At 43.0% G+C, this 24,509-nt stretch overlaps 2 protein-coding genes across 3 annotated transcripts; both read left to right on the top strand.

Moving 5' to 3' along the window:
- The first annotated feature begins 318 nt into the window (after positions 1–318).
- LOC105670796 (uncharacterized) lies at positions 319–9,022 on the top strand. The gene has a single exon (XM_012364513.2). The coding sequence runs from the start codon at positions 1,882–1,884 to the stop codon at positions 3,604–3,606; it is 1,725 nt and encodes a 574-aa protein (XP_012219936.1). The 5' UTR covers positions 319–1,881; the 3' UTR covers positions 3,607–9,022.
- Positions 9,023–13,354: 4,332 nt separating this feature from the next.
- Positions 13,355–24,155, top strand: LOC105670764 (uncharacterized). 2 transcript variants are annotated; one of them, XM_067350742.1, is made up of 8 exons: positions 13,355–13,676; positions 16,155–16,350; positions 16,475–16,667; positions 19,200–19,516; positions 19,857–21,385; positions 21,508–21,906; positions 22,093–22,475; positions 22,630–22,903. In XM_067350742.1, the coding sequence occupies exons 2-8, from the start codon at positions 16,238–16,240 to the stop codon at positions 22,756–22,758; spliced, it is 3,063 nt and encodes a 1,020-aa protein (XP_067206843.1). In that variant the 5' UTR covers positions 13,355–13,676; positions 16,155–16,237; the 3' UTR covers positions 22,759–22,903. The 2 variants fall into 2 exon arrangements, with proteins under 2 accessions (XP_067206843.1, XP_012219891.1); XM_012364468.2 differs by having other exon boundaries at positions 13,356–13,676; positions 22,568–24,155.
- The last annotated feature ends 354 nt before the right edge of the window (positions 24,156–24,509 follow it).

Raw genomic sequence — 24,509 nt, 5'->3', positions numbered from 1 at the left:
ATCCTGATGCGTACGGGATTCCTGCAAACTGAAATGTCACCTCGAGTCAAAGTACTAATTACTGTTAACAGCAAAACAGCGTTGCGTCATCCGCAAGAAAGGGGAAACGCCATTAGCGCGCCTACATAAAACCGAGCCGAGGAATGTCCGCTTCCCTCGGCACAATTTCCGCCACCCCGCGAACGACGGTGTGCCCGCCGTCGAGGAGAAGGTAGGTACGGTGACACGATCGGAGTCCAAGGAGTGACCCAACGATGAAAAGCCGGAGAAGTGGGGTCTGGCAGCAGAGCCGGAGTGGGACTCAGTCGCCGAGTCTCACGGCTTCAACCAGGTCTCAGTGAGAAAACGAACGTACTGGCAGATAGTGGCTCGCCGTTCCGCTCGAGACCGCCCGTGCGTGTATGCGTGCGGCGCGTGGGTGTGTGTGTGTGCGCGTGTACAGAGAGCGGCTCCGCTTACACAGCGCACGGCGATGCGTCAGTGTCGTTCCTGAAGCCCGTTCCACGTTCCACGTGGCTGTTTTCCGGAGTCATTACTCTACATTCGCGAAACGTCGATCGTTCGGCGAACGTCGGATCGGCGTTCGAACGAAATAGCAGCCTCCGCCATTTTCATCGTCTCCGCGGGAGAGGCTCCGATGAGGCTCACCGGTGTTGGCACGGTGGTTCGCGTGGCTGACGCCTGCGGCCGCGCCTCTGGATTCCGCAAACACCAACACACAACTTGTCGAAATATTCGTTAATTTTGCCACCGCCGGGCATCGCGCGGTCATTTCCTCCACTCGTCATTCTCGGGGGGGGTGTTTTCATCTATCTGGTCGCGAGTGTACCTGTGCCGAGTGTGGGTGTATACGTGTGACAGCGGCCACACGTGGAGGTACATCAGTGAGGGACCCCGACAACGTTCGACGCCACTGCGCTGCATACCAGTGAGGCCCCCGGGTTTCAGGTAGGAGGCGGGATAGAGAAGTCTAGAGTGAACTGAAAGGAAGCGACGGAGACGGAGAACGGGGACGGGGGGTGCGATAGGGGGAAGAGGCACGAAGGGAAAGAAAGCGAAGGAGCGACGGAGAGGGAGGCCGAGACGGCGAGGGAGAAACAGAGAGAAACAGAACGAGTAAAGCGGGGCCCGACACGGAGTGAGGGAGGGGAATCCAGAAGAAGGCGGCCATAATGGTCTGACGCGATCTCGAGCGAGCGGCTACAGCTGCTGCGAAATATCCGCGCCGCTGAGTTCCTCTCGCCTCTTGCCGCGCGCACGTATTTTGCAACATCTCAGCCGCGACGACGAGCGCACGCGGAGATATACACGCCGCCTCCGCTTGCCTTTGGAAAGCAGTGACTGCGTAACCCTCCTGTGAGTGTCTTTACCGGGCGGAGTCCCGTATCGTTCGCCACTGCGAACGTGTCGCGCGTACCTCTCAATGGGCTCCTGAGTCACGTCCGCGGTCCAACAATGCGCGTGGGAAGCGATTTGCCGGTTGCTAATTAACGTCCAGGAAGATCCGCATTCACGGATGTCGCTGTTGCCATTGGGGAGTTCGACGCACGCCGTGGGAGCGACGTACCTTACGTATCACAGGCATTGAATTCTCCGAAAAGTTTCCTCACTTTCAGTTCTGGATCATCGAGCGTCCTGTGCGCGTTTCGTTTGAGAAACCGACTGATAGAATTATCACAGTCGCCGGATTTAAACGACTGTTTAAATCCCGTGTGAAACTTTACCTTCTACAATCGGAGATAGTTTTCCACGCGATAATGAAATATTATTTCCATCTTTTAACGTGTACGGATCTTAATTGCGCGCGTGATCTCTAAGCTGCATCGCGAAATTCAGATTAAATCCGATCGACACGTTAGTCGCGGCTCGAGTAAAAAGAAAATGAGGGGAGCTAATCAGGACACGGCGACGCCGTACTGCCGGTGTAGAGTGCTCTACCTGGGCAGTTCGGTACCTCACGCGAGCAAGGAAGGACTCTTGGGCGTTCAGGAGCCTCTGAGAGAACTCTATCCCGAGCAGGGCGCGCTCGGCGCGCGCGGCATCGACTCCTGGCTAAGCGTCTGGAGCAACGGCCTGCTGCTGGAGAACGTCGACGAGCATCGTAAGAAGGTCACGCGATTCTTCCCGATCGAGGCACTGCATTACTGCGCCGCGGTGCGGCATGTCAAGGGTGGAAACGGCGACGCGTCCAACACGCGGTTTCTGCCGTTGGACTCGCCGTTCGCGCGCACACCCAGCGCCAATCATCCGCCCTTGTTCGCCGCCGTGCTGCGAAGAACGACCGGCATCAAGGTCCTCGAGTGTCACGCGTTCATCTGCAAGCGTGACATGGCGGCCAACGCCCTGGTGAGATGTTGCTTCCACGCTTACGCCGACAGCAGCTACGCGAAAGGCCTGGAGCCGTCGACGGCGACGATGAACGGAGCAACGACGGGTCATCACTCGAACAACAGTTTATATCACACTCTAGGCGGTTCCAGCACCACTCTGGACAGCCCTCAAGCGACCCGCCTGGACGCGACGTCGACCGACGACCTCAGCTTGTACAACGGCGACGAAAATCACAAAGTATGGGCGAGAGGTCGCGACGAAGTCGACGGTGTTTATCAGGAACAGGGCACCTTGAGAAGTACCAAGGGCTCTAGACCGCGCCAACTGGTCGCCCCACCGCCGCCGCCGCCACCGCCGCCCCCTCCCGCTCAACCACTGCTGTTGGAAGAATCCTCCGCGCGACGGAAAGCCAACAAGAAGCTGAAAAAAATTAAGTCTCGCTCGCTGCACGAAGACGCGCTGCAGCAGCATCAGCAGCAGCAGCTCCTTCATCATCAGCTTCATCAAGGCGTGTACACCAACGGCCACGGGCACCACACCCTCGGTCACCCCATCAGGCAGCAGCATTACCACCCCCATCCGCTGCCACCCAGCAGTCGATCCGTCGCCGGTACGTTGGCTAGACCGGCGCCGGTGCTCTTGGTACCAGCCGCAACTCTGCCGCGGAAGAGTCATCATCATCCACGCCTGAGGCCTATCCCGGCGGCTGCGCCCATCGTCCCGGTTTACGCTCCTCTGCCGGTGGTGCCGCCGTCCGCAGCACCGGCGGCTATGTATCCGGCGGCCACGTACGGCACCGCCGGAAATAGGGGCAGGAGACACCCGGAAGCGGACACTTCCACCTTAAGCACGTCCAGGAGACTAGCTGCTTCGCACGCCGATCTTACCGCGCCGGAAGTCGCTCGGCAGGCGGACAGTCCGGAGAACGAGTCCCGCTTCGGCACCGGCATATATCGGCGGAAGGGCCATCTGAACGAGAGAGCCTTTTCTTACAGCATCCGAGCGGAACACCGGAGCAGAAGTCACGGCAGCCTGGCGTCTCTCGGCTTCAGCGCGCAGAACGGCAACGCGCTGCCGAAGGAAGAGAAGAAGGATCGCGAGATTGCTCAGCTGGTCGCCGGACTGAATCTCAACGACACTCCGGAACGGACGCAGCTACCGAATTCAAGAGGTGGATACGCTCATCATCATCAACAACAGCAGCAGCAGCAGCAACAGCAACAGCAGCAGCAGCAGCAGCAGATGCAACCGCTGCCCAGGCCGAGGCCCCGTTAGAATCATCGTCTGAAACAGGCTTCTTCAGTGACAGCTTTCTATATAATCCACAGTGGTTTTTAGATATTTTTCACAGAAAGAAGTACTTTATTTTGAAAAGTGAAGCGTTTCTCGCGGCCTTGGCGTCGGATTGATATATATAAATATATCTAATTAAATGCATGCTGTTTATCCGATATCTTGATCGATATTTCGAACGCTAATTACGACTTGCTAATTTCCTTCCATTACTGAATTTAAACGCTATAAACAGGCAATTTATCGATAATTATAACATTGCAAAGGATTAATAATTCGTGAATTTCTCTCTTTTCTTTTGTTCACCGGTGATGTTGCTGGGTTGAAGATTGCTCGAAATGAGTCTCACTTTTTCCGGTTGATCGCGTTGACGCAAGAGTAACTCTGCGTGGATTAACAAACATCTTCTTGCAGTTTACTTTTCCAAGCGTGACACCGCCGCTGCAGTAACGAGCGATTTTACGTTCCGTCACCGTAGAAAAAGATTGTATTGCGAAACGTCGCAATTCCGACTCTGCGTAGCAAGCTTTACCTTACGGTATTACAACACAGGTATGTTTTGCTTCTTTTAATTAATCGAGCAAAAATATTGATTCCAAACACGAAAGACTTGATACTTTGATACTTTTTAAATCTGATTACTTGGTTTAATTCCGACTAGATATTGTATTTACTATTTTTTTTAATCGCATTAGCGTTCGACGTAAAAACGTAGAATTAGTGAAATACTTTAGATCACACGATGACATAACGTCCTGAGAAACGTAACGACCTTCCTGTCGCAAAACAAGCTAACTAATTAGGTAATTATTGTCGCCTTGCAAAGAAGACAGTTGTACTCTCTGATGCTCATTAGATGAAGGCGCGAAGCATGGAGCAAAGATAGCTGCGGAATATTTCCTCTGTGAAAACGAGTCGGAAGCTTTGCAAAAAAATTTTAATCTCGCCGGCATTGAAAGTTATTTCCTTGACTACATTCAACGTCTTGAATACTGAAAGATCTTTTCAATCGTTTTAACTTTCATTTAATTAAATGAAACATTTTATTTTGTAAATAACACCAATTTAACGAAATAATCTGAAATTATATGTAAAACATCTGAATAATTTATAACAAAATGCAAGTCAAGTGATATCTTGCGCATAAAGTCGGATTAGAAGCATCGATATCTGCATACGTCACATATGTCACATCGACCGAGAAAAGTGTCCTTGTTTGTGACACTTTGCGGCCACACGCTTGCCGGAGTTTTATCGTGGCACATTAACACTAACGTCGTAAGTAAAAGCTTAAGCGCAAAAAGAATCGCGGCCTCGCTGATACCGATGTTAAATCGGTTGACTTAAAAGTCCACACCTCGTGCATTCTAATTATCGCGTGATCAAACAGCTTGTTCTTATTATTGTCAATAGAATTATTCCCGACATTTTAAAAGTCGAAATAAATTGCCGACGTGTTTGCAGTAATAAAATGTGTTTTTAAGCGTTGATCGCACTATATTTTAAAAGACATTAATTCCGCAAATGATAGTGGCGCAAATGCGCTCATCGATTAAAAATACTTGATGCGACGGGATGCTTTCGTGCTCACGTCAGTGAGTCAGTGCTGACGATGATCACAAAGATGAAGATCTTAATCGCTCAGCGCTATAATTAACACTTTCGCTTTAATCGCTATAATGCAGTTGCATAATGCGTCAATTCTTTTCAATGTCACCGATGAAACTCTAACACCAGTTTTATTGTAGTTTAAATATTCAAAATTTTTAATATTGCTAGAAATAAAAGTAAAGACTTTGTGTGTAAGATAAGCCGCGAAGATCATAAATGATTTATGCGCATATTAGTGTACGGTGAATAGTGATCAGAGGATCTCTACGTAAGAATAATTATTCATCATTACATAAGTCGGACATAGCATTCAAATGCTGTGCAGAGAAGCGTTTCTCCTTCGATCGGCACGTCATCGAGCGCGTCGATTATGAACGATAAAAGAAGGTTTCGCCTTTCGCCACGAATTTCTCCGAACGGCATAATGGTAGGCGTTACGCAGAGAGCTATTAAAGGGAATATTGGCGAGAAAAATTGCACATAATTTGGCATTTGTAACCTTTTCAAAATTTCGAGAATCCATATTAAAAATAAATATTCACATTTTATGATTGATATAAGTGGCAAAAATAGCATTAATCTTATGCAAATTATTTGTGCACCTTCAACGATGGCGTTACGCAGTCGACACACTTTTGTCGTTCCAAATTAGCATTCGAGTGGAAAAATAATATGCAAAGCAATTCGTACACACTTTTAGAATTATAAACGGCGAAATGTTTATAAAAGGTGACATCGCTGTTTAATTGACGCACGTGTTTCCGAGCAGAAAGTTGCAGCGATACGTAAGCATCGTTAATGCGTCATCGCTAGCGGCGGAAGCATTATGCAAATCAAGAAATAGCAGACGGTATTTTTTCTAAAATAATTCTCTTCTAGGATCTTTTTATCAGAAAAATAGAGTCACAAGTCATTCATCAACTATTTAATGAGCTATTAAATAGCGAAGATTAAAAACCTGTCGATTGATTATCCGATCGTAAAAAAAAAAGAAATGTTTAAGGCAAATGCGACAGTCGCATGGAAGAAGAAAAAAAGAACTCCACGCCACTGATCATTATCGCGCATGCAAGTTGTGCACACGAAGGATACACACTTTATTAGTCACCTGACTTTCGTTACCACGTTGTTTCCGCGCCAAGGCTGCTACGCGATATCGTAATTCCCTCGGTTTTTTTTTTACTGCGCTCTTCCCAGGCACTCAGTCAATTTTGAGACGCCTGATAAAAATGTACATTGATTATGGCTAGCATTATATCGCTGCAGCTACTGTTACTGAAGTAGAAAGTGAATGTAAAATATTGATGAGCCGACCGCAACACGTACGCGAGTGTCCAATACGAATACAGATACATCATATCTATACATGTATATTTACCAAGTAAGTCAGTCACAAAAATAATTAATTAAACATGCCATTTGGTTGCGCAATAAACATCGGGCGATGTCTCGATTCTTGCGAAATATAAGGAAAAAGACGAGGAAAGATACATTTAATTAATTATGAATCTTTTGCGAAACGCAAACGAAATCTTTATTTTATTAAGATCCCAGCAAAACATTCTCTGACTCATAGAATGCAGAATGTTTTACTGATATTTTTTTTTCTGTAACGACGGACTTCCCGTATAGATTAACAGTACAATCCTAAGGCGAATTTCGATGTCGAATATTACGGTTGCCCGGACACGAGACGCATTATTTCACTTACGGTGCATACGCTGCATTATATGCACTATGCACGCGAACCTCCTCGTCGTCGTCGTCGTCGTCGGCCACATTCCGTTCCCCCGTGTAATTTTCAGGGTTAACCGCAACCGTCGTACGCGATACTCTAGTTTCAGGATTGCAACAAACAACCGGTGAAATGCAAATCGCCTTGATTGGTACCTTAAGCAGAGCGCGCGCGCGCGCGCGCTCTTTCCGCGCAATAAAAGGGCTTTTCGACGAAGTCTATTATTTCCGAAACGAGTCGAAAGTTGAATTTAAAACTTAGACGTTCTTCATGAAAGTGTGGAAAGTGTGCAATATTGTGTCCATGTAAAAAATTACTGCATTATTAGACCGTGACAAATTTTCCAAAAAAAAAAAAGAAAGGAAATGCGTCGGTGAAAGAACATTAAAGTTAATTTGTCTGTTCGCCACATGGCAAGAAGATTTAGCTTGTTAAAATGAAAAGGATAAGATAGTGAAAAATTTCTCATTATATTGTACGTTTTCTCCCCTGTCGTATTGTACAAAGAGGATCATGTAATTTCTTTTTCAAGGATAGTTAATAATTTCTTAAATAGAACTAAAAAGTTTTACGCTCTTGAACTTTCCACCGAGTTGGGAATGTAATAATATACCAACGGGTTCTTCCAAGCCCGCTCATTCTAGCGTTTTCTCGCCAGGATACAGCCATTGTGTACTTATATACATGTAGGATAATAAAACGTCTTACGAGAGAGACGGCTGGCGACTTACAATTTGTAATTGTAAATTATAAATAGAATATAATAAGCGGCGCTATAAATAGCTTAAAGGCTACGAACAGTATCGTAGGTATAATTATAGCGCTAGATATATATCGTAACTATATATCTTTCGATTTAATCGCTCTGTATCTTCGGACAATCATCAATCGTCTTCCATAAAGTCGGTTCTAGATACGTTCGTATGCCAAATATTATTAAACTGACCCAATGTAACATTGTACTAAACATGTGTGTGGTAATATATTGAAACCCACTTACACTTATCATTTGGTAAATGAGCTGATTTGGGGCTGACTTAAAAGTCACAATGAAGAACGTATAAGTACAAGAAATCAAAAAGAGAGAGAGAGAGAGAGAGAGAGAGTAATTTAACCATATCGGCGACAATTGATAGATTTAAAATAACTATTTTAATTATGACGATTTTTTTGTGTTACATTTGCATTGTTGTCCGTAATTGCATATTACTCATATACTTCATTGTGTCTAGGCTTTAAAATACGTGACAAGCCACGTTACCAGTCGATCGCGTAAGAGGACACGCATAGCGGTACAAGCGCGTGTCCGAGAATAGTGCCTCTCTCGTTCCTCTCTTCGCTTCTTATCGCCCTTCCGCCGGTTGGTAACCGATGCGCGAGTACAACAACCGCCGGAAGAACGGTGCAAGATAAGGGGGACGAAACGCATTCTCGAAGGAATGCTAATGGCATCCGGATGCCGGTGCGCTACTCCACGACCTTGCAACTTTTCACAGCGACATGGAAAAATTGCATAGTTTCTTCGTGCAGTAAGGCACAAGTCATCGCTTCATCGATACGATAATCAATATTCTATAATTAGTGTGTATGCGTATACGTATGTGACCGTGAGTGCATCCAGGAACGCGACAGTCTATTTAAAGGCTGGAGATTGCGCCTGTTCATTAATTATTAATCCTCGCGTCTGAGACGAGCACTGATAGGAACGTGCCATCGAGAATGCGAAAGAAGACTCATTACATTTATAACTGCATATAGTTTCCACATGTAACACGGTACGATACGCACACGCGGAACGCCCCGGCAACTGGCGAGGAATGAGGATAGATTATTCTCCCGTCTCGGGAGAAAATGCGAAAATACGCGACGCGTTGCGCAAGCCGCGCGGGGACGCGCTTTTTCCTTCGCGACGAAAGTGCGCGTAATTACACTGCTGGCTGATTTCCGCGTGTGCGCATACCTAGATTAATGTTATAAAGAGAAATACGCATGTGAATATATTGTACACGCGTTTTATCGCAACAAATAAATATCATTAACTGTACAAAATAAGCCCCTTAATATTTTATACCGATTCCTTGCATCAACTCGTTTAAATTACTCCTACTTATCCTGCAAATAGAAATCAACGTTATTTAAATTTTTAAAAATTTTACTTCATTTTTATTTTCACAGGAACAAATAATATATTTTAGATACATAAGTTTTTTTATGGATAAGAAATAGACATAATGATGCTACTACGAAATTTTACGATTAATACATTGCAAATTTTAATATCAGGCGATATTGTACTCAACGGCCTTCACGGTTGTTGATTACGAATCAGTATGCGACCTTAACATTCTTAAATTCCTACGATAACGTAATATAGCCTTTCGCGAGCTCGAACTAAAAGCTCGAATTACAGTTAGAAGGTAGTTCCGCAATTTACAGTTAGTCGCTTACACTCGACTACGAGCGTACGCGCGTAAAGAAATCGGGTCAGAGATGAAATTAGTTTTTAATAATCTGTCCATACCGCATATTGCGTCGGCATAATTCATTTAACTCCCGTTGACCGATTATTAAACACTAATATCTCGTGCAAAATTAATTCCTAACGGAAGGTGCCAGTGTAACGAATGAATAGCAGTTTCTCGAGCAAAGTAGCTGACGTAATACTTAGCTATGCGCAGCAATTAATTTCTAGTGTCATTCCTATAATTGTGGTTATCTACGAAATCGCTAAATATTTCACGCGTGAATGCAGTTTATATATATTTTCTTTACACGTACTTATATAACGTTACTATAAAAATACATTTCCAACCAAAAAAATTCTTGGTAGTTCAGCAAAGATCTGTCATCAAAAATATAATAATTAATTGACAATAAATGTGATGTTGTTATTTTACTTTAATTTATTTGTGTAAAAAAATTATTTAATACTCAGTTATCTTTGCAAACTTATATTTCTTAGTTTCTGTTTGTCTTGGACGGTGACAATGGATCCATCGAACGTTCCTTTTCGAAGGAAGCAGACTGTGTAATTGCATCACGCAGACTGCGGCGGCTATAAATCCAGAGTAAGAGCAGTGTACGAATAGGAGGGTGTATCGGCAAAAAAGATTACAGAGGGGGAAGAGATTCGTAACAAATGTAAGAGAAGAGGTGAGGAATACATGAATACCGAAGCAAAGTACAGAGGACCATTTTGTCGTCAAGGCGGTTGCATGGTAATGGCACAGCGAGTGAATTAATATGCGAGTTGTGTCGTGCCCGAAATGTCTAGTGGCCTTGTTCGAGCAACCTGAGACCTGATTTACTTTCCACGAAGAAGTGATACTTTGGTGCGCTCGTCGGTAGATGTCAGAAGCTACATCATTCGGAGAGAGGATATTTGGTGATTTCAATGCGTGGTAAGCACGTCAGAATGCGACTTTTAAAGTCGACTGCCTACATTTGTTATATTTATTGTATATCTTTAAACTTGTAAAATTTCTTTATATATATCTGGAAAAAATGCCTATTTTTTTAAACAATAATTTATAATTTGATACTTCAATATGTTTATATTTTTATCCTAACTGTAATGATATATTAAAATAATAATTCTTGCAAATTTTTAATAGTAAAATTATTTCTTGCTATAAATGTTTAAATTCATACTTGTAATATCTATATAAAAAAATAACGTGCGATTGTAAATTAAGAACGGTATAATCAGTTACCAGAGAAGCGGCATTTAAACACGGAACTCAACACCGGGAAGAGACGAAGTAACAGCTGTGAAACCTGCCTGTGTGACAAATTGAGAGTCGCCAATACTTCCGCTAAAGATGAATCTTTTTAAGCAATTTTAAAAGTCTTATGTAATCACAGTGAAGACTTCCAATGGTTTCATACCGGAAGCTTGAAATTTAATTCTCAGAAAGATTAAAGAACATTGAACCATGATATGTACATTCCCCACTCAAACGCAATTTAATAACGTTTATCTGAGAAAAAAACTAATTTACATTTGTCGTAAAGATCTCAGATCTCGGTTCAATATTCTGTTGCTCTTAATAAATGGTTAATCGATTCAATATACCGATTCGCAATATACATATGTATGACAAGAAATAAGACGCAGTCGACAGACAGAACAAATCAACAAGTGAAATAAACTGGATTTTGCGAAATATATTACTGTTATAACAGCGCAACGGCATTACGATGGCATGTCGTCTAATCGGACATATCTAGTTTAAGTACAGCATTCGAGCGATCTTGAGATGAACGGCAGATGCACGATTGCCTTTGTGAGAAATTGGCAGCCGCCGTGGCTTTCCGCTAAGGCAAAACATTTTGCAGCTACAAGGCATATGCCACCTGTCGTTGACCGGACGATACCTATGAAACGCAGGCCGTAATCGCGCGATGCATAAAACCGACGGTTATTATGTTAGGTCTATCTCTAACGGGTCTCTATCGATCCTGACGGAAACGTTCTTCGTGGCACATTTTATAAATTTTCTGGTCGAGAAGGATACGCCGGTCCACCGCGAACAGTTAGAATTTCTTCTATGTTTTATTAATGACACAATTAATTGCGCAAAAAATATCTGCAGCATTGAGATTAATATATTACGCGTCTTACATTAAAAAGCATCACGATACGTTAATACCAACTTACTTGCGCGAACGCTTTAGTAATAGCCTGCAATTTTGTAATGCGGATGAAACGAAGATAATGCACGGCATAAGCAAGCGGCATCTCTAAAGTTCGACTTTCTCACCATTAGCCATAAGTTAATGGCGGTGTGTTCATCCACGGGCGTTGCAGCGGCTAACAATACGCGAACGAAAGTAAATTGCGACATAAATTATGTGTAACGAGGCATAAGATTCTATTCGAACGCTCTTATCAATCTTTGCTCATTTACATCGATTTGTGCTGTAATTGATAAACTTATAACTCGCGCACTTGTTCACTGTCTTTAAAAATTCAATACCGTTTTTTTAAACACGTTATTTCGAAAGTAAATTAAGTTACAAAACAGTAAATTTCTATTATTAAAAAAATATAATTTATTCAATTATTTATTTATTAATTTATGTAGAAAATTCTGAACTCTTACTAAAAATAAAAGAAAGTAAATTGATGGGTTAACGCGAGCACCAAATTGGATGTGTTTCGAAAATCTGTAAAGTGTTACATTTTATACATTTTTGGGAAAAGTTTTTATTTTTTAGAACGACTCCTTCCAATTTAATGCTTTAAATTATGTAAAATGTTTATCTGATTTTCAATATAAGAGCAAATTAAAATAGCAATTTAGCAAATTGTAAAATAACGACAGACGTAAAAGCCAAGAGATTGTCGAAGAAGAATAGATGGTAAAAGAACGAACAGTCTGCATAGTTGAAATAACAGTACTCTCACATTGGTGCGGCCGTCCGGTGAACGCCGCCGTCGAAGCGCGGTACCGTTACCGGTTACGACGCAACGAGCGCACCGGCTGCCAATGCCATTGGTAATCGGAAGATTGGGACGCCGACGTTATATGGACCACCCGACCGCCCATCATTTCGGTTGTTGTTTTTCTCTCCCGCTCTTCCGTTCTCGACCAATCCTCTTCCATGTTACCGGTCTTCTTCATTCGGCAACCTACCTCGAAACGAGAATATCGGTCAACTGATGTATGTGAGATATGAAATTCCGCTTTTAATTATCAATTTATTTCATCAGAAAAATGCAGGAATGTTTAAAAATCTGTTGCCTACATCTTTTTCAGATGTAGGCCACGAAATAAAGAAATATTTTTTATTGTTCTGGAGAACAAAAAAGTCTTCGCTTTGTTTACTTTTCCTCGTAAAATTAAACAAAATCCGTAAAACCTCGTAGATGTAAGAAAATATTCTTTGTCGACACGGTAGTAATTTTTTTTAACAGAAAGTCAATTAAGACAAAGTCAGAGTTTTTATAAAATCACAAACAGCGGATATAAAAATTAACGAAGAGAAAATCTTTCTAACAAAACTATTACATTCTTATTAGATAATTTCATTATTTTAAAGTGCGAGAACTCGGATGATTTAAGTGCCTCTTTCAGCGAGCAAAAATTTCACCGTAAGTCCTTTTTAAGTAACAGCGGATGTAATAACGAGGGAAGAAAGCGTCTTATCCGGTAAAGGTGCTACGTCGTGGGCGTGCCGCGATCTAGTTTATTGGCGTGATATCATTATTAGAACGAGATTTCCGGACGGCCTGCGAGAGAGTAGCCGGCGCGTTCACGACGGCCGCGAGTCGGATCGGGAGAAGGCCTCTCTCTCCGTCGATCTTCATCCCTCTCCTCCTCTTCGTTCCACGGCTCGGAGGCGCCGACTCACTAGCTAGAGAACTCGAGCCTCTCCTGCGGAACATCCCCGGCAGTTTCACGTCGACGGTCATCCGGATCGACTCGCCGCGGCCAAGGTCGACGGTCGCGAAGAGGAGGATCCTCGTGGAAGGTCGTCGGGACGAGAATCGGCGAACGATCATGAGTGAAGCTCATCATGGTGCAGCATGCTCTCGCGAATGACTCCGGTTCGACGAATTCTCGTGATAGATTTCTTCGAGTACCTGACGGTGATATGACAGTGCGAATATATCAAGCGACTGAAACCGATTTATGTCAGACTGGTGGTGCCAAAATTGGAATTTAATTTTGGAGCACATGGAGCACTCGATAAACAACAAGTAAGTGTATTTCCAAAAGTATTTCTTTAAGTTTATTATAACGCAAAAGATAAATTTGTCATCCTAAACATTTAAATTGTAACATGTGATAATAGAATTCCGTAAAAGAATTTGAATTAGCTTCATACATTGTAATTCATATATTTTGATTTCAATTTTCTATTTTATTCTGATAATAAACACCAATAAGAACGCGATATGCGTGAGGGAGCAAAATTACAAAGATTGTTCTTGATTGAAATTTCACCGTAATTGAATATCGGAATTTCTAGCGTCAACTAATGTGCGCTTTAAATAAACATGCATAATGAAATCTTCCGCCACAATAATTGCAAAGTTTCTAAAATACTCGGAATCAATATGCCTTGTAAAACCGTTAAGAAAATAAATCGTCGCCGATCGAAGTGACGCTGCTTGAGAGACGTGTATCTGCATGTGATTATCGACCGGCTCGATATCCATTAAAGCAGATGCGAGCGGGAAACGAGCCGTGAACTTGGTAATTGCAACTTGAACGGTGCACACGTTCAAAGTCGGCGCGTATATCGACTAGCTCTCCTCGACGACGCACTGACACGTGATGCCGTAATCTGTACGCCGACCTTAATACCGTTGCCTTAAAATATGTCGCGAACGCTTCAACAGTTATGAAAACAAGGAGCCGCTCTCGGGAGAAATGGATGAACACGTCTTGTCGATGAACAGTGCGGTTGCGATTAAATTATCACTTACGGTTGTTCTGTTTCTCAGAGCGCGCCTTTTCTAATATCGCGACTCTAATAAATCTCGCATTTTTGCGAGTCACTCATAATGTTAATTTTTCAAAAAGCTGCACAGTCATAGACTGTTAATAATGTCGATCGAGTAGATTTGCGGTGCCGCGTGGTGATTACGGTAGCGTGCAAGCCGAAACTGGGTCACTGACACCAAGAAGCTCGATGGTGATTATTCAGGGTCGGCTTCAGGCGATGAGCAAGGAGGCAGTTTCCTTGTGAACGGTCTCGCAACATAATCAGCTGAATGGTGGCAGCAACGTTAGACATCTTGCAGCGTATCAAAACAAAAATTCAATGCCAAAAATTGTTTACGAAGAAAAAACTTCCGTTTTAATTGCACCGATTGATCACATGTGATTAAAGTGACCTTGATAATTATTGATGATTATCATAAGGCAGCCTCCGTTTTCGAGGTATCCGCGATACCGTTGCCCCGATCATCTGTAACGAATCGTAATTATAGCGGCAATGTTCGGCAATCGCTTTCGTCATGTGATGATCGCGGACGACATGGGGTCAACGCGCGCTCGCGGGTTAATGAGAGAAATGCGCAGTTGACAGTTATTCCAATTTATATGTGCAAGTTCGTTCCGAAAGGTGTTAATCGACATTAACACCTTTCGGAAGCGGTCAATCTGCTGCCAGAACCAGTTGGTCCATAACTGTAAAGTATAACTGTGAGCAGTCGTACAACGTAATTTAAGATGCGACAGCTAATTTGTGTCGAACGAACGCGAAGCCGGCTTTACATCTTTATTTCGACTTTCAATCCAATATAAAATTTCTCTTTTGATGACTATCTCGTTAGATTCGCGTTAGTTGAAAATGTTATTTGCATTGTGCTCTTACTGATTAAAGAAATTCCGGAAATGCGAATTGATTGCAAGTTCCTTCACTGAACAACGAAATCCTTTTCTCGAGCGTTATTTAAAACGCAGCAGGCATCACCGCCTTAATGAAGAAATGCGTAGAGTTTCACGAATTGCCGGTGAAATCCGAAGCAGCAGATAAGCACGCAATTTTTCTACGTGTTCTCGCGAATAACCGTTTCTATGAGGTGTTTTACGATTTCTCGCTCCCGGGCTAATGACCTTGATATCAGTGCAAAGCAAGAGTACGAAGCACTCTTTAACAGCCTAATTTATGTTTATTTATGCTTATTTGTTAACGTCAAATATTAATGCTGCAGGTATAAAAAAGCTTTCACCACTTGATCGATAGATTAGCGTCTGCATAATTCGCAGCGTTACACGCGAGAAAATGTATCAAATGTTTTATCTGTCGCGAGTCGACAAACTATTCCTCGAATTTCCCATTATTTGAAATCTTCTTAAAAAGCCGATCCTGTCCGCGATTCAATTTTAATTATACACGCACCGCACGGCACTCGCATAAATTTAACGCACCGCGACGTCAGTAATAAGTATTCATGGAAACCAGTCGAAAGCCGGAGAACTCTGCGCCGACCCGAGAACACCTTTTTCTCTGACATTATTAATTTTCAGGTCTTTCCGGAAACCTTAACTGACTCTCGCAAGGTTGCGATTTCCCGCGGATCGGCAAACACACAATAATTTGTCACATCCGCGTTTTCTTAGATTACGATCGGCGACAAATAAAATAGCGTCAATTATATCATCAACTGCAATAACCTTCTCCCGATTCGAGGACATTATCGTAATGATGTGCGTTTCCGTTTCAGAACGAATGACGCCAGCGGGCAACACAATAGACAAGGAAATTCGCGAGGATATCAAACGGGTTGCGTAACGTCCGGCTGAAAGCATGTCAACCTTAGGAATATCCTGCTACGAGGATGGGTTTCGGTTGGGTGGTCCGCCGTCGGAATGCTCCCTGCGGAGCAAGGCCCAGATCGACGCACTGTTCGAAGATTGCAGGTGAGATTACATTCATTAAGCCGCTTTAATGTTAATCCTTCAGGCGCGAAGAAAGGCGCGTATCCAGACATCTAGATTAATTTCTCTTCGACGTCTCATTCAGTGTGAGTTCTGATCATTTCAGATCGATCTGCAGCTCTACGTTGGTGGGATGGTACGCCGGCCTGTCCGCCGTGATCCCGAGAAGTCTCGACAACACGGGCGCCGAGGAGCAGAAGAGGGTGAACAGCGCCGTTCAGGCGCGCATCGAGGCGATGTTCGCCACGGTGGAGGCCGAAAGTGGAACGCCCGGTGAATGTGCCGCCGCTATTTTGCCGGTAATGACACAAATAATTACGCACGTGGAGCACTCGCGATCCGTACGTGCTGTTTCTTTTTTTTTTTTTTTTATCCGAGTTACCGGATTTATGTCCGAGGACTCGGAACATGAGTATCACACAGCGGGAACACGTGCGCACGAATTTTCACTTATGTTAATTCTATTGTGCGTTTCTCGCGCTTGAAAAATTGCACAGATCGGCGTGGCCGAGCGGTCTGTTCCGTTCCACTCTCGAGGGACGCCCGAGTACCGCAACGAGAGACTCACCTACTTCGCCAACGAACGTGACCCTTAAGTGCACTTGAATCAGATATTTTAACGTCAAAATTAAAGCGGTCAAGAAATTCTGCGGAAAAGAACGTCGGGATTTAATGAAAGGTTTATGCGAGGACATAAAACGCGGGAATTGTTAGATGCGAAAAACATTTTTACTCAAGTGACCCAGCTTTTCCGTCAGGCAGAAACATGATCTGATATAGCTGTACTTTTATCTTCCATGATTAATCGAATAATTAAATATATCCGTTGATTACTTCGCGGTTCTGTCTTTCACCGATCTTATTCGACTCAATTTATTTTTCAAGTGATTGAGACAAGACGAGATTTGAGATTTGGCGAAAAGCTTTAAGAAAAGAAGCACGTTGAATGGTATCCATTTTCTGCCTCAAGAATTACCCGTAAATCATCCTGAAGATGTGCGCGGCGATTACGTGTCAGAAATAAAATTGAGATCGACGTATAATTACCAGCGAGCTGGTTGCTCGTTAGAAAGGAAAGAATCGCGCGATTATCTTCTAAGGAGTAGAATATAAATGTTTTTAAAAATCAAGAGAGAAAGCAAATTATATATTGCAGTTTTCTTATACCTAACTTCTCAGATGGTATCAAACCCTTTGGTGGTTTCGGGTGGTGGCGTTAAATTTGTCTGCCGTGTTAATTAGTTGGCGTATTAAGCTGATAATATCGCTTTAATTGGTATTATGAGCGATAAAAGTACATCTAATAGACAAAATAAACATTTTGACAACGCGCGTTAATTATAAAGAAATTGCAATGTAGAAAGATATTATTTAGATGACCAACAAAGTTTGTGTAATTTCAAAATCGTAAAAGTAAAATTTTGCAATAAATCTGTATATTAAACCAAATGACTGATCATATCATATTAATCGTATTTCTATCACATCAGCCACAAAACACTCATATTTAATGGATTTCTCGAGGAGCGAATACCTTAGGTATTTCAATACATAAATTTGATGATCTATTTTACATTCGGTATGCGTAGCCGCGTATTGCAAAATCACAATGCCATTGCGTCGCAGACGTGCCGCGATTCGAGAAGAAGGGACGCGAGAAGTCCTTCGACTTTCCTCCGGGGCGTCGATCCGGAATTTTTAATCGTCACTTTCATTCCGCTCACGATCCGCGAAGCGTGACAGACTTCTACAAACTATTCGGAGCGCTGAAAAATTCTCCTTCAGTTGTTGCGCCGGTATGCGGATTCCTTCGCCGACACGGTATCCTGTTTTATGGGCTTCGGGCCCAGCCGCATTGTTTCGTCTCGCTTCGCGCACTTTGATTGGAGCTGGAACGAAAGAAGCTGCCGATCGATCGATAGGATTACATCATCCGGCAAGAAAACTTGCCTAGGCGTGGCAATTGATCATACCTTCGCAGGTGTTTCTTGGATCGGGCATTGACTTTTTTGTCTTTTTCACATTCTCCTGTTAGACGCATTCTCCTATCACAAATTTTGCAATAAATTCGTGTAACATATTACGGACTAAAATCTTACAACTGACTGTATCAATAAAATTTATATTAATCACAAATACATTTATTGAACGCATTTTTCGAGGAATAATATTATTTCAATGCATTAATTCGATAATCTATTGATCCGCGCATTGTAAAATTGCATTCGCCATGTCGCAGCATGCTACGAGAGGAATTTATACTTTTTTGCATGTAACTTGAAGTGTTATATGTATTTTACACACGATTATGATATAGAGAGAGATAAAATCCGTTATTTCATCGGAAGAATGACATCCCGTATTAAACACATGACTCGAATTTTATTTAATATAAATTTCATAAAATAGATACTAAAGCAGTGAACATGAAAACGGTGACGCGGCAAAATTCCTCGCTCAGCAGGACTAGTTTTAGAATTTATCGTGTGCAAAATGCGCGATAAAGTTTTCATACAACGATCCCGCCTGTTTGTCTTTCAATTGCTCGTCATGCAAAACAGATTTCCACGCAAAAAAAAAAGAAATGAAACTTGAAACTTTTTATCAAGCGCTAGTTTTGCTCGTGTCAATCTTCTTCAATGTTGTCCCAAATAAAAAGAATGCAAAGAATTGTATGCAAAGTATATAGTCATTCTCGTTGATCGTTTCATGCTTATAAAATATAACATGTTCCAGTCAGACTAATTGCATTGCGGTATATTCAATTGCTTGCTCTGCTAGAATACATTTTTTTACGAAAATAAAAGTACATATTTCGTGCTTTCGCGTAGGTCAAATACATGGGTGCTGCTCCGGTCGGCGGGCGAGTGGCGAGCGTGCGAGGTCTTCAGGAACCCCTTCGTCAGTTGTTGGAGCGCGTGGAAGGGTGCGTAATGGCCGAACTGGAAGTCTCCAGACGCGGACTGACGTTCCGCACGAGCGACGTCTGCGAGAAGAATAATCCCTTCCGTAGAATAGCGGTCTGGAGCGCCCTGAGGCTTCGATGTAAGAAAATACCATCGGGCGACGTGCATCACGCCTTCCTACCCTTAGTTGGCGATCAGGACCAAGGACAGACGCTGGAAGATAAACATGCCGATCTCTACAGGCGAGTGACATTACTGTAAAATTTCCAAGCGCATTTCACACATCTCGAGACTCTAATAAAAAAATTCTAATAAACATAAACCACAAAGTTATCATTTTTTTTAAATACAGCCACTTTTAGTGACAGCGTAAATTGTACGCAAAGCTTCGAAATTGACAAAATAAATATAATAAATGTGAAGAAATCTTAATAATTGAATAATCTGTAATTAATTTTTCTTCTCTATAAAATAGAATTATATTATTCATTTTAGAAAATTTTATTTCTCAATTAAAATGCATATTCAACGGTGAATTAAGAAATGGGATTCCACAGATAGAATATTAATTCTTAATTTTAGGACAATGCGCGGCTTGAAAAGCGAGGCAGAGTGCTACCCTCCAATCTTCGCCGTAGTGATGCGACGCCCCGGGGCTGCCAGGGTTTTGGAGTGTCACGCGTTCGCTTGCGAATGCGAGGAGGACGCCGTGGCAGCCGCGGCCACGTTATATCGCGCTCTTCTCGCGGACATGGATGCGAATCGTCGGCGACCTCGTCAGGCGAACGGTGTCGGTTGCATCAGCTTGGCATCCGTTGCTTCCAGCGTCCGAGAGCCCAGTCTCAGCAGCAGGATCAGCTGCTTGCTACCTCCGCCACCCAGACCGAGCGCGCCGCATCCTGTGAGACCGCCCAGAACCAAGAAGAGCTCAATGAGCAGCTCCGTCACCGAGGACGAAGGTGGAAAACCTAGTTTACAAAAAATGCCGCGTAGGAAGAAGAAAAATTCCGACATAAAAGCGGAAGACATCCTTGAAGCGCGCGGCAGAAGACAACGGGATAACAGCAAGGCTGAGAAGAGCAATCAAGGGCAGAACAATCGAAATGTCGCATTGTCGAGGAGTGAGAAATTGCAAAATACGAAGAACAAGATGTTCTCCGCTAAAGACCAGAACTCCTTGCGTATCGAGATCGAGTCCGAAAGGAATAGTAAGGCCGAAAGGATTTACAACGTTCGCGATAATGATGCGAGCAGAATTTACGAGAGACAGTCGAACAAGTACGAAAAGGTGTACAAGCAGAAGAAGGAACCGGCGAATCCGAAGGATGACATTTACGAAAAAGATTATGGATCGTACGACTTGAGTCAAGCTGGAAATGACATTTGCGAACGACAAATGTACTGCTCCAAAACTGACGAAATCTTAGTGTACGATAAGGTCGACAAGACTAGAAGAAACGAGACGAAGTCTGCTCACGAGCAAGCCGGCAGGAAGAAGGAGAACTATTACAGCCCGCGCATTGAAGACGCCGACAAGATCCAGAGTATCGGAGAGGAGGACACTTACACGAGCAAAAGTAACAGAAGCAGCCAGATGAAAAGCCGCCAGGAAGACGTCTTTTTCGCGAAGAACTTGAAGAACAGAGGGCATTATCTACCGCATCAGGAGAGCGCGGTGGAGCAGCAAAGGCGCTCGAGAAATCCAGAGAGGGTGCACTCCAGCAAGAGGCTCAGCAGAGTCGTCACGATGGACAAACCGCTGCGGAAGGAACAGTCCGATTACTCGCCGAACATGCCGGAGTACAATCGTCCGCGAGTGAGAAGAAGGAGCAGAGCGGGCAGCGCGCCGCCCGTCAGTCATTCGCAGCACGCGAACAAGATTCTGCAGGAAAACACGCTGAAGAGATCGCAGAGTGACATAGACGTGGACAGAGGAGATCTGATGACGAGAGTAGAGCTGCCGAGGAGAGGCAGCTTCCTGACAACCGGGAACACCCGCAGACCTAATAACATCAAAAACGGCACTCCACTGGGATTCACCGAACTGTTCGACGAGTTCAGGAATCAGGAGGGCTTGACGAGCGTTGACGATATTTTGGCGGCTATCATAGGTAATCGAAGATAATATTGAGTTGTGTAACGAGCAATTTAGGATTTTTTTAAATAAATTTGTCTACCTTTTCTATCGAGTAGAGCGCAGTTTGATTAAAACGTAATAAATTAAATATTTCAGATCCGGAAGGCATGTCGTTCAACGACCTGAAGCCGCTCTACAAGGAATTCTTACTGAAACTGGCAGCGACTCTGACGCAGGACGAATTGTATCAGAGATCCGCCAGTATCATGAGAAGACGTCGAAGACCGCAGAGACGGCGGTCGAGTCGTCGATCTTGTCTACTTGGCAGAGCTATCAAGCGATCGGTGTCGAGGCTGAAGGGTGGACCCACGGAATTCACCTCTGTGATATTCCCGGCGAGGAGGCTGAACGACAGCTTCGGCAGCAGCTCGTCGTGCGATGTCAGGAATAATCATCGGAATCGAGTACTGGCGAGTAGACTCAGTAGGCGAAAGTCCTCGTGGCGAGCGAGTAAGAATGGTCCTTGCCACACGACCTCGGAAGACAGCGATACATGTATGTATAGAAGTATTAAAAATTCCAAGTCAATCAATTGAATCTAAATAGTAATTACATTTTAATATTTCTTTTTACACTTGAACTATAAGTAAATAAATAAAAAAAAGTATATATATATATATAGTATTATATTGCAAAATCTTGTTATGTTATTATATATTAAATATAAAATTATATTACTAGGCAGACGACTGAGTCGCAGCATGGGTGCCACTGCAAACAGAAGCAGCAGCGGTTACGTGAGCTGCAGCGAATGCAGTTACGACTCCGAGTCCTGCACATGTGTGTCGGCGGACAAGTGTTATTGCTCGTTGTCCAGAAGAGTTCCGGCCACACCTGTACCCGGAAACACGGTCGTTTGCGCCTGTGACACCGATAGTTGCTCGGAGAGCAATAAATGTTATTGCGCGAGGAAGCCGATACAGCCGACTATACTGGAGCAGCTCAGGCAGAAGGGGATCGTGCCGTCGGAGAGCACGCTCAGCAGAGGGGACAGCCCCGAGAGGATCAGAGGCTCGAGAATGACCGGTAGTCACAGTTCGTCGCGCAGCACCGATTTTCTTAAGGTAGGTCATCAAAATATTTTCCTCGTTCATCGTTAATTTTATTCCAATATCACGGTTGCATTAAAATCCGTTTGCACCGAATTCCACTGCAGACTCGATCATCACCGAATTGCGGTAGTTCGGATAACTTGGCCTTAGATTACGATCTCTTCAGCCCAGGGAGAAGATCTCAGCAGTCGTCCGGCAGCGAGAAAGTCCTCGTAGTCAGCGCCAGGGACACCCAGGGCCGTTTGGTTTACGTCGGTGGCGCGGAACGGGACAAGAAGTATTCCTCCCGTGGTAGCGCCAGACCCGCGGCACATCACGAAGCGCTCTCCATTAAAAAAAGCGCAGAGATCGCCGCGGTTTTCGGTGCGGGGGAGAACAATCGAATCTCGAGGAAGACCAGTAACGCGTCGAGTATAAAAAGCTCGATCAGTCTCGAAGCTGGATTGGGCTATTTACCTTAACAGAGCTGTCTCTCGATCGAAAATCATCTCCGCAGATACTCAAATAATTTAATATTATGGTAAATAGTTTAATACTATGGTTGTAATATCTTGCCATTCGCGTTATGATTGAAAGGGAGATCCTTTATGACCATATCGTGATTTCATTAGTTGTGTTTCGACAAATAAGATATGCAACTACTTACGCGTACCTGTTTTATCTTGATTTTAGTACGTAAGTTACATGAAATAGAGGAATTATTTATATTCCAATTTATTCCAATTTCAAAGATCAATGTTTATTTACAAGCGATAAAAATATTAGATATTTCTTCGCTACGCTGGACCTGATAGCTTATTGTTAAGGATAAAACACGGGGCAGTGCAATATGATAGGTATAATACAAAGAGCCGGTGGCAAATTGATACTTTGGGCATGAAGTTAATATTTCTGAGGAAATTAGCCTTGCATCCGAAAAAGTTTCACGTAGCCAAAAACAAATTTATTTATTTTTAAAGACTAACCCATATCTATTTATCATAATAAACTTTATGCATAAGAAACTTTGTCAAAATAAAAGATAAATTATATTTATGAGGCCTCAAAATATATGCTTGTAACGTGCAGGTACGTCCAACATCTTGCAACCTGAACTTAATTGAAATTTAAGCGTCATTAATATATTAGCAGCCACTGCAAAGAATCGAGTGTGTTGAATAAATTATCATTTTTATGGTACTATTTATATTTTTATTAAATGATGTAAGTACACTGGCGGATCCTGGGGTTACCCCCCCCCCCCACTTCCCCTTCCAAGTTAAAAGAAATCAATTTTGCTGGATCTGTTTCAAAAATCTTGGTAAAAAGAATGCATTAAATGTTAAAGCAGGCCTATCGACGCGGAGGCACCTGTTGATCAAACTCTCAGCCTCTCAGTTTTCAGGAGCCTGTTCTTCCATTCTGCGCGCTTGCTTCCTCCGTCTCTGTACACGCCTCTCTACCATATAGTTTATATGTGCGTCTAGCAGTGATGCGATGCAACGTTAAGCGTGAAACCAAGAAAAATATGAAACTAAATAATTTTGTCGAAACCCCCCTCCACCCCATTATCGACATCAGGATCCGCTAGTGTGCAAGTATAATAGCAATATGTATTACATACATGTGTAGGGGAAGGTGGGGTAAGACGGACCCCCTAAGCGAAAATGGCTATATTTTTTATATTAATGACAAAAAATAACTGAAATTTAGCATGAAGAAACTGTAGAATGTTTATTATAAGATTATAATGTTAAATTTTAAAAATTTGCAAAAGTTTGAATTATTATTAAGATTTTTAAAAACTTAATTTTGGTCCGTTTTACCCCATGGGTGGGGTAAAATGGACCATCCCATGGGGTAAAACAGACCAAGCCGAGATAATATGGATCAAGAAATAATTTAACTGATTAACTCAAAATCAAAACTATATATTATTTATTAAATATTTTTGAATAAGAATAGAAATTAATTTAACATTAATCATTTTATTATACACACAAATCTTTAAAATAATTATAATCTTTATAATTTTTAACGTTTATATTAAATATAACATTAAATATA

This window comes from Linepithema humile, chromosome 2 (genome assembly GCF_040581485.1).
Source record: "Linepithema humile isolate Giens D197 chromosome 2, Lhum_UNIL_v1.0, whole genome shotgun sequence".
NCBI lineage: Eukaryota > Metazoa > Arthropoda > Insecta > Hymenoptera > Formicidae > Linepithema > Linepithema humile.
This window is presented reverse-complemented; position numbering and strand designations above follow the sequence as displayed.